This window comes from Akebia trifoliata, chromosome 13 (genome assembly GCF_017979445.1).
Source record: "Akebia trifoliata isolate Shusen 1 chromosome 13, ASM1797944v1, whole genome shotgun sequence".
Taxonomy (NCBI): Eukaryota; Viridiplantae; Streptophyta; class Magnoliopsida; order Ranunculales; family Lardizabalaceae; genus Akebia; species Akebia trifoliata.
This window is the reverse complement of record NC_141387.1, coordinates 17,253,122-17,263,855: the sequence shown is the minus strand read 5'-3', so window position 1 is coordinate 17,263,855 and position 10,734 is coordinate 17,253,122. Positions and strand designations below refer to the sequence as shown.

The window sequence follows — 10,734 nt, the reverse complement described above, 5'->3', positions numbered from 1 at the left end:
TATGGGCTTATTAGTGCCACCTCCCTAGCACAATTACAACCTGAGAGTGAAAAAGAACAGAGAGTTCTTGTCTCGTTCTCTCTAACAGCTGAAACCCTCACTCTCTCCTTCACTCTCGTTCGAGCGCCATATCTTTGAAACCCTCCAACACCTCTCTCTCTCTCGCTCTGCTGAAACCCTCGAACCTCACACATACTCTCTCTCTCTCTCTCTCTCTCGTTGAAACCCTCGAGTACGAACGATTGCTATATACTCGCTCTTGCTGCAACTCCATCGATGAAGCACGAACACGAATGGCTCCTACTAAGTTACACTCTCTCTCTCGCTCTCGCTGCAACTTTATCTCACGAACGACTCTTACTAAGGTTTGATTTTGATATTCACTTTGATGCATCTATGATCCATGTCGTTTGCTAATGCATTTGATATACATTGATTTCTTTATCAATTTGGGGATCTATATTTTCTTGGTTGATTCTATTGATTTACATGTATTATGGTGTTTATTTTACGATTTTGATGATTTTTTACCCTTAATCGAGCAAAATTATGGTGTTTATTTTTTTTTTAATATATACTGATTTTGAAAAGTTGGATTACTTTTCCTATTTCAAGCTTTGTTAGAAATGGCTGAAGCAAAGCCAGGTATGAGTATGAGGAAACCAGTGTTCACCAAGATTGATAAGCTTCATCTATGCACAATTGAACATTCTTCAATTGGATATCACAACTAATTTTGAAATCTCAAACACTGTCATGGAATTATTCTGCGAAATAATTGTATATTTGTGATTTGATTTCCGATTTTATGAAGACAAAAAAATTCAGAATTATTTAGGTTTTTTTTTCGATTTAATTTTTTTGGGTTATTTATTTTTTGATTCTAGTCATGTTATGATTTTAATTAATACAGATGCATTTGTTTCAAATCTAGATACCTATTTCAGATAATTCTGATTTTTGATTTTTGGGTAGTTAAAAAATCCTATTTTTCTGACAAATTGAATCGAAATCGAGACCCCCATTTTAGAAATAACTGATTTTTTTTGTTTGTTGGGTAGTTAAGAAATTTTCATTTTTGAGGAATTTCAATTAGAAATCGAGATACCCACTTCGAAAATAATGAATCGAAATCGAGACAACTTCAGGTATAACTAAATTTTTTTATTTGTTGGGTAGTTAAGAAATTCCCATTTTTATAGAATTTCGATTAGAAATCGAGATACCCACTTCGAAAATAATGAATCGAAATCGAGACACCCACTTCAGGAATAGCTGAAGTTGTTTGTTTGTTGGGTAGTTTAGAAATTCCCATTTTTGAAGAATTTCTATTAGAAATTGAGATACCAACTTCAAAAATAGTGAATCGAAATCGAGACACACATTTAAGAAATAACTGAATTTTTTTGTTTATTGGGTAGTTTAAAATTTTTCATTTTTTAGGAATTTCGATTAGAAATCGAGATACCCACTTCAAAAACAATGAGTTTTGAATTGGGTGGTGGTTATTTTTTGAAAATTTTTTCTAGTGGAGGAGGAAGAGAGCCTTCCACTTGATTGGAAGGCTGAGGAGAAAAAGAGACTCAAAGAGGGATTTTGGGTTTCAAGCTGTGCACCCCTGGATTGGTTCAGAATGCTTTATAGGGAAATGCATTGGAGTTTTGTTTGGGGAGTAGTGGTAGTTTACGGTATTAGTTAAGGGATGGAAGGAGGTCTTGGTAGAGTTGGTTATGAGTATTATTAGAAAGATGTTCAAAAGGTTCAGCCTTCTGAATCACAAGTTTATTTTTGAATAACTTTGATTCTTTAGATAGTTTTGCATCACCTTCAATGAAGGCATACGATTGGCATAACTTTGAATCTTTCTTTAATGAATTGATTGTGATTTAATGTATCAGTGAAAATATTTCATGGATACAATTGGCGTTGACAAGTGTGGGGAAGCGACTATTGGTGAAACAATGGGATCTTCATCGAGAATCCAAGTAGATAGTGGAGAACGTGTTGATTGCGAGAGTCCTATAAAAAATGTTGAAAAGTTGAATGTACCGTATGTGGGGATGATCTTTGATTCAATTGAAGAAGTCAAGAAGTATTATGTAGATTACGGGCATCAAGAAGGATTTTCCATTCGTATTCAAACAACTACTAAGTGTGGACGAGGTTCAAATGAGATAACTGGAATGACATATGTTTGCACACATCAAGGTAAATATAAGGCAAAAGAAAAAGATGTTGAAGCAACAATTGTGAATGAAAGCGCAAATAAGATAATCAGAAGAAGTTCTTCAACTGTTAAATTTGGATGTAAGGCTATGATGCATGTTATACACGATTACAAGTGGACCGCAAAATGGAGAGTGTCCATTTTCGACGATGACCATAATCACAAGGTAGTCATACTATCGAAGAGAATAAGGATGAGATCAAATCGTTGTATGCCTATAGTAGCTAAGGATTTAGTGGAAACATTCAGAAGAGAAAATATTCAAATCAGTAAAGTGCCAACCATTCTTGGTGGAGATCTAATTGGCTTTGATGGTAGGGATTGTTACAATCACTTGAGGAATGTTAGGCATAGGGAGTTGGAGGTAGGGGATGCACAGTCAGTATTAAATTACTTCATAACAAAACATGCTGAAAATCCACAATTCTTTTATGCAATACAACGCGATGATGAGATGAGGGCAACGAATTTCTTTTGGGTGGATGCAAGGTCTAGATTGTCGTATGAATATTTTGGTGATGTGGTGACATTCGACACGACTTATCGGACAAATAAATATGATATGCCGTTCGCTCCATTTACTGGAGTAAACCACCACTTTCAGTCTATACAATTTGGGTGTGCTCTTCTACAAGATGAGACAGAGACGACCTTCTTATGGTTATTTGAGACTTGGCTTAAGGCTATGGGAGGACGTCACCCAATATCGATGATCACCAATCAAGATTTGACAATGAGGATTGCGATTGCCAAAATTTTTCCCAACACATGTCATCGCCTTTGCATTTTGCACATCATGAAGAAGTTTCCTGAGAAGTTGACTTATAAATACTTTGAAACTTGTGATTTCAAAAGCAAATTAGAGAGGTGTATTTGATCGACATACACGGGAGAAGAGTTTGAAAAGAATTGGAAGAACTTGATTGTAGAGCATAGATTGGAAGGAAATGAATGGCTTGAACAATTATTTTATTTACAGGAGTCTTGGATGCCTGTGTATAATCGGGGTTGTTTTTTTGCTGGCATGAATACTACTGGCTGTAGTGAAAGTATTAATGCATTCTTTTATGGGTTCATTACAAGGAAGACAAGAGAATTTGTAGTCAAGTATGAGAAAGCATTGCAAAAGCTTGTTACAAATGAGACCGATGAAGATTTTAAATCAGAACACAAGTTTCGATGTGTGAAGAATGACAAGTTACTTCTCAAACATGCTGCGACAGTGTATACTAAAAATATGTTTGAGATACTCAGAGAAGAATGACTCCAAGTAAATCAACTTAAAGTTGAAGAAATGGGAATCGATGATAGATTTCATACGTATCGGATGACAACTAAGTTTGGTAAATCCAAGGAGTTTGTGTTGAAGTTAAATTTGGATACTTACAAGGGTGCATGTGAATGTAAGAAATTTGAGTTTGTTGGAATAATATGTTGGCATTTTTTAAAGGTGTTTTTCCGTCTAGACATTGATAGTATACCGTCACACTTCATTCTATGAAGATGGAGGAAATGGGCAAACAAATTTAGGGTGATGGATTCAGAAGTAATGATCGATGGAAAAGAACCGCCAATTGCATTGAGATTTGGCAATATGTGTCAACAAGCTACTACATTAGCTAGTTTTGCATCTATTTCAATGAAGAGATACGAAATCTTTACGAATACCTTAAATGAACTATCCTAAAAACTTTCTGAAATTCAATACGATGAAATGTTAGAACATGAAGTTGTAGTTGATGCATCCCCAGCTGTAATTGATGCATCACAATTGTTACTTTTGAATCCGAATGTCTCGCAAACAAAGGGTAGGAAGAAAGATGAGAAGGGTAAAGGAAATGTTGAATGTACAGGTAGATTAAAAAGTAGTATCAAGTTGAGCCAAAAGAAGAAATGAAAGTGTGCATCATGTAAAGCATTCAGACACGACAAACGAATATGTCCTATAAATCCATATAAAAAGCGAACATGTTCTATAACCCAAGGTAAGTGAAATTATCTTTGTAAGAAAAAATATCACTTTAAAATATTTATTTATATTGTATAGTCTTATTTATAATTATATTTTTTAATAGATAATGATGATATTCAAGAATTGGGTTAGGACATGGAAAGCGATCATGAGGCATTTCCATTGAGTTAACAAACATGTTGGAACAAGTTGCTGTTTTTTGTTCAGTAAATCTTATTAGAGACATGGATTTTCAAACTTGCAGTTTTTTGCTACTTGTATTGCATTTCTAGGCCTTCTTTGTTCAAAAGGTTCAATCTCTCCATGATTATATTGTGGGTAGTCTTATTACTTTGATCCCAAATATTATGTCTTGACATATCAAATTATTATGACTATTGCCATGTCAGAATGGGTGTTGACATTTTATGTGCCATTTTTGCAATCTATTTGGTGAGTTTGGTCGAGATGAATTCAGCTTCGGAAATAGGGCAGCTCCTAATGGGGTAGACCGAGATGGCCCGAGCCTATCAAAGCTTGGTTCGAGCTCTACGACGGAGCTCCATCCCAAGAATATTACTCATGGTGACTCTAAGCCCACTTCGATGCCTCCAGCTAGTATGATGACCAGGCTCATTCTGATCATGGTCTGGAGAAAGCTCAACAGGAATCCAAACACGTACTCGAGTCTCATTGGTATCGTTTGGTCTCTAGTGTTTTTCAAGCCTGTGGACTAATTCACTGACCTCTTGAGAGTATCTAATTTTTGTGATAAAAGAAATTATATCCTTTTTTATTTGCTTGTTTTTACAGGTGGGACGTCAAGATGCCTATCATTTACATGTACACGAGTTGCTGTAGCTTCCCAAAGTGAGGTTAGTCTTTTGAATTGCTTTGGTACCTAGTATTTCTTCTGCATTTTTATGTTCCATGATAGAGCTATAACTTTTAATTGCTGTTGGATCCGATTCTTTAGTATGTATTTTACAATGGGATCAACCTCTCATTGCATGTATTCGGGCTTATGAGAGGCATAGAATTTTTGTTTTCTTCATCTTGCAGACCAAACTGTTGGGTCGGATGCTTTATTATGTATTGACAACATGTTCGGGGCAACAAACACTTGGGGAAGAATATTGTGACATTACACAGGTCCGTATCCTTTAATTAATTAATTTATGTATTTTTGTTGTTTTTTTAAATCTAGAACTAGGGCACTAAGTTTCGTTGAAGTGTTCTGCAAGTGGAATACAATTTGGTCAAGTAAATAAGTCTCTCCTCTTTTGTGTTCAACAGTTTAGAGGACAAGAACACCATTTTCTTAAGAAATGCTTGTTAAAAAAATTAATGGAATACCCTTATTTATTTAATTTTAAAATCTAGTGTTTTTACTATGCCAACCGTTTCCCTCCAGCAGTCTAAGGACTTCAATAATAGACAGTTTCTTGAAATATTATACATCATTCATATTATAAAACATACCTGTCCCGATGCCCTTGTGTGCTTCATAAGAAATGCTGTTCGAATTCTTACTTGAGATTAAAAGGGTATTTTTGTCAAGAAAATTTACCATTCCATTGCATTCTGATACTTAGAATTGATCTTGCAGGTTGCAGGTCCTTATGAGATTCCTCCAACACCACAAGGTGCGCTCTCTTCATTTTGTTCCAGACAACAATTCATTATCTTGCAGAAATAATAAGGTTCTTTCACCTCTTTTTAAAATAGGTGCTTAAATGTTCAGTTTTGGAATGTGTATCCTTATTTTCATATCTGGTCAATGGATTTTTTTTTTCCAGTATATGCTTTTGGAGTAAAAAAATCCCATCAAAAGTGGTTTTCTTACTTTGGAGAATGTTATAATCCAAGATATTACTTCAGTTAATTTTCGTTCCATGTGAAAATCTAGTGGTGAGTTGGTCCTATCGTGTTCTATCCATTGTTACTTTGCATGAGAGGTGTGGGCTTATTTCTCACTTCAATTTCACAATTCTTAGTGTTTTTCCAGCTCCATTCATTCCTTATTTTAGAGTTTGCAATCTTGGGATGGCCATGTTCAGTCTTGGTATGGTTCTGATCTAGGCCAACCCCTTGGGGTTACATTTGTGCAATTATAAACTGTGGTAACTGGGTCAATCCAAATCTGCCTAAGGATCTGTGTTTCAACTTGACAAACATGGGTATGGTTGTTAACTCATTTGAATTAACAGAAGACATCGATTTAGACTATTTAATTGAGGAACAAGACTCGTTCAAGTGATCCAAAATTTATTTATTTTTATTTATAAGAACAATGATGTTGATTCTGCTGTGGTTGAGTATTTATATGCAAAAAATCATTTAAAAATTTGAAAAAATAATAATTACTCATTAGTTGCATATAGCCATATAATTATGTTCTGTCTGTTCTGGAATTTGAGTTTTGAGCATGTGATGAAATCCCAAGACATCCTTATTAGTAAACTGTGCAATGTAGACTATAACTAGGCAAAGGTATCTTAGGAGTTCTATAGGAACTCCTAAAGCATATAGTTGGTTACTAGCTGGTTTGATAATAAGGATGAACTGATAGCTGTTATTATGGATCTCCAAGTGATGTTGAAATGGTCTTTCTGGATAGGTGTTTTCTGTACCCATAATTCATAATTACCAATTCTTTGATTTGCAATCTATGTTGGAACTAAGTGATTTTCTTTTAACTAATCCCAAAATTTACGTCCTAAGCAGTGTGGGGAGGCTTGTTCATATTGATTTTGATTTTATTTTGGAAACTTCTCCTGGTGGTAATATGCAATTTGAAAGTGCACAGTTTAAGCTGAGCCACGAGATGACTCAATTGCTCTACCCATCCGGAGTGATGAAAAGTGAAACCTGGACCCAGTTTGTAAGGTAAGCCTTGCTATTAACTTTTAATTAATTAATTATTATTATTGTTTCTTTATTTCCATCGAATTTTGATTGTGTTTGTTGCATCGTCATCACAGCTTATGCGTGAAGGGCTATCTTGTTGCACGTCGTTATATGGATGGGATAATGAACACAGTGTTTTAAAAAAAATGCATTTAAAATGCAAAAAAACATGTTTAAATGTAAAAACACGTTTTTTGAGGAAGCATGGAGTTTTTTGTCGCTATGTGAGCAAGCATGGTCGCACCATTTTCCTCTATATTGTTGTAATTCTCTGAATATATCGAATATCTTAAAGAAGTTGTGTCCAACAACAACAGATTTCACCCATACAACAGTACATGTAAGTATCACTTGTACACGCAATTGATGTTGCCTTTTTAGCTTACCATCACTTTCTACATAGCGTCTAAATAACATTGTTTATGGTTATTATGATGACAAACATATGTTTCAAGTTACTTTTTCTTAATTTCTTGCTTTGGGATGTTTTATGGGTGAAGGTTTCTGAGTGGATGGGTAACAAAGGTATTGGCACATTATCACCAAGTGACCATGCCGTGCGATTAGATCCGATTGGTGGGGTACGTGGGCTGGAATCTGTTGAGAGTGGGTTACCTTGCTTCGTCAGGGGTGATCCCATTGGAAATCTCCGTAAAAGATTGCACCCAGAAATGAATGAACGTGAGGCAGCCAATTTCATGATTCGCACATGCACCGATGCCTACAACAAGTGGACCACGACTGGTTACGACTTCATACAATACATTTATGAATGAATCTGGTTTCCCCATCTCCTATTTGGTTGGTATTTCATGGGTGCTTTGTAAGAAGAGGTTGTTAATGTATTGAAACCTTTTGACCAGTGACAATTTTTTTTTGGGTTTCCTTTTGTTGTTAACATTTTGAGTTCTATAACTCATAGTTCTTAGCTATCAAAGATTACTAAAACTTATATTAAATCACTCCAAAAAGAAAGTTGGATTAGATAAACAAGATTTCTATCCAAGAAATATTTCTTCACTATCATGAGATTTATTGACTGCAAAGATATGTTTAAACCTAGATAATTCCTGTTGCACCCACCATTTTCTATTAACAGTGATAAAACAATTATAAAATAGTAAATAAGATAATTGTTAGGTAGAGGATTGAGGTATTCATGAAGTACCCGGGGTATCTTATCACGTAGATGTGGGTACTTTTATTAATTAGACACAACTTTTGTTCTCCAGATGAGTGAAAGAAAGATCAATCTCCAGTTTGGTGTGGAAACAACATAAACACATGATGTATGGTAACACTGATCATCTTCAGTCCGGAGAAGCATAACAAAACTTAGAAAGCTACAGTTCATCAGTGAGAGGTAATACTCCCCACTGTAATTCCAAATAGCAGTTCATAGCACAAGCTTCAGTGCTGAATCAGATCCACCTAAAATACTCTTACCTGATATTTCCCACTAAAATAACTTCTCATTCAAAAGTAACTGCACAAAACAAGTTTATATGCCAAAAAAGTGGTAACCTCCTTCCCTAGCTCGAATACAAAATGTAATATGAGTTTCAATCCCTCATTTCTTCTCCACCAGCAATTAAGATAGACCAAGTAACATTCTTCGTAGCCATGCCGATATCATGATGCTTAAACGATGAAGTTCATGAAAAAGCATTAGATAACCATGTATGTCTCTTCCAGAAGTTTCACTTATGTATCTTTCAAACCCATTTCTTAATGTCTCATGAATACCTTCAACCACATCATAACCTGTTCTTCCAAACATTTCTAGTGTGTTTCCGAAATACCCATTAAATATCCTACAACATTCATCTGTAATCCTGATATTTGGTAATGAAACCACATGACTCAACGTGTTGGAATGCATATTAGTAATGAAATCTGCTAAATGATAGCTGGTCTCAAACAAACAAGGGGTGGTGTTGAGGTTGGGCTAAAGGCAATAAATAATTACATGCAAGATAGGCTAAAGGCAATAAATAATTAAAGTCAATATACAATATACATTCACTCATTAAGATCCAAAATCAATTATTCTCTTGAAATCTACTAAGTTCAAATAAAATACATACTCATGACTAAAGACAATATGAAAATAACTATACAAATTACATGTAATTTCTTAAATACATTTGATTTTTTCTTGAATTCCACATGCTCCACTTCATAGAATTCTTGCTTCAAGTCATGGAATTGATCCTCTACTTCATGGAATTTCTCTTCAACTATATCACGATTATGCCCATCTTCGATAAAGTGCCTTGTGGCTTCCTCATACGATGAAAATGATTTGTAACAAGCTGACGGACATCTATCCACGTACTGGTGACATTCTTCCTATATGAAAAATATCCTGGTCTTTCTCTCTACAAAGACAACATAAAACTTGCCCATTTTGATAGCAAACCTGACAAAATCAATTGTGAGTGGTTTCACAAAATGTGCATCAGAGATATATATCAATGTGAGAATTGTAAATCTCTGTGAAGTAATAATAAATTCAAATCAAATCAAGTAAACCAATAACAAGAAAATTATCAAAATCACAAGTATATTCGTGCACATGGCCGAAGAGGACCGGAACTGAAACCTTACCAGTGTGTAAAAGGTTGTTAGGCCTTCACCTCCAATCTCAACAATGGAAGGTCTAAACTCACATCCATTGTTAACTTCTCTTGTCCCATAAGTGACTCTAATAGGTAGAGTTCTTTGGTTTCCTCATACTCATACCTGGCTTTGCTTCAACCATTTCTAACAAAGCTTGAAATAGGAAAAGTAATCCAACTTTTCAAAATCAAATATATATTAAAAAAAAAAATAAACACTATAATTTTGCTCGATTAAGGGTAAAAGATCATCAAAATCGTAAATCATCAAAATCATAAAATAAACATCATAATACATGTAGATCAATAGAGTGATCAATTGGGAGGAATTCCATGTTCTTGCAAATTCAATGAAATCATTTATGATTTGGAAGCATAATAATTCTTTTTGATATCTTTATGACATGGTGTAAGGCCATTCAACATTCTCATAAAAATGTTGAGGGAGGGAAAGTTCAATGAATTTGTGTTCAAAATTAGTTGTGATATCCAATTGAAGAATGTTCAATTGTGCATGGATGAAGCTGATCAATCTTGGTAAACACTAGTTTCCTCATACTCATACCTGGCTTTGCTTCAGCCATTTCTAACAAAGCTTGAAATAGGAAAAGTAATCCAACTTTTCAAAATAAAATATATATTAAAAAAATAAAATAAAAATAAACACCATAATTTTGCTCGATTAAGGGTAAAAAATCATCAAAATCGTAAATCATCGTAAATCATCAAAATCGTAAAATAAAAACCATAATACATGTAAATCAATAGAATCAACCAAGAAAATATAGATCTTCAAATTGATAAAGAAATCAATGTATATCAAATGCATTAGCAAACGACATGGATCATAGATGCATCAAAGTGAAGATCAAAATCAAACCTTAGTAGGAGTCGTTTGTGTTCGTGTTCGTGAGATGAAGTTGCAGCGAGAGCGAGAGAGAGTGTGTAACTTAGTAGGAGCCGTTCGTGTTCGTGCTTTGTCGATGGAGTTGCAGCGAGAATGAGAGGGAGAGTGAGTATATAGC

The 10,734-nt window shown here is 34.7% G+C and overlaps 1 protein-coding gene across 1 annotated transcript; it reads left to right on the top strand.

Annotated features, from left to right (window-relative positions):
* The first annotated feature begins 1,910 nt into the window (after positions 1-1,910).
* On the top strand, positions 1,911-3,104 carry LOC147388034 (protein FAR1-RELATED SEQUENCE 5-like). Its single transcript, XM_086420264.1, has one exon. It carries the CDS (start codon positions 1,911-1,913, stop codon positions 3,102-3,104), a length of 1,194 nt encoding a protein of 397 aa, XP_086276390.1.
* Positions 3,105-10,734: the final 7,630 nt, after the last annotated feature.

Bases quoted from the DNA above. Each gene is read 5' to 3' on its own strand.
- LOC147388034 (XM_086420264.1), top strand. From the start codon at position 1,911: ATGGATACAATTGGCGTTGACAAGTGTGGGGAAGCGACTATTGGTGAA.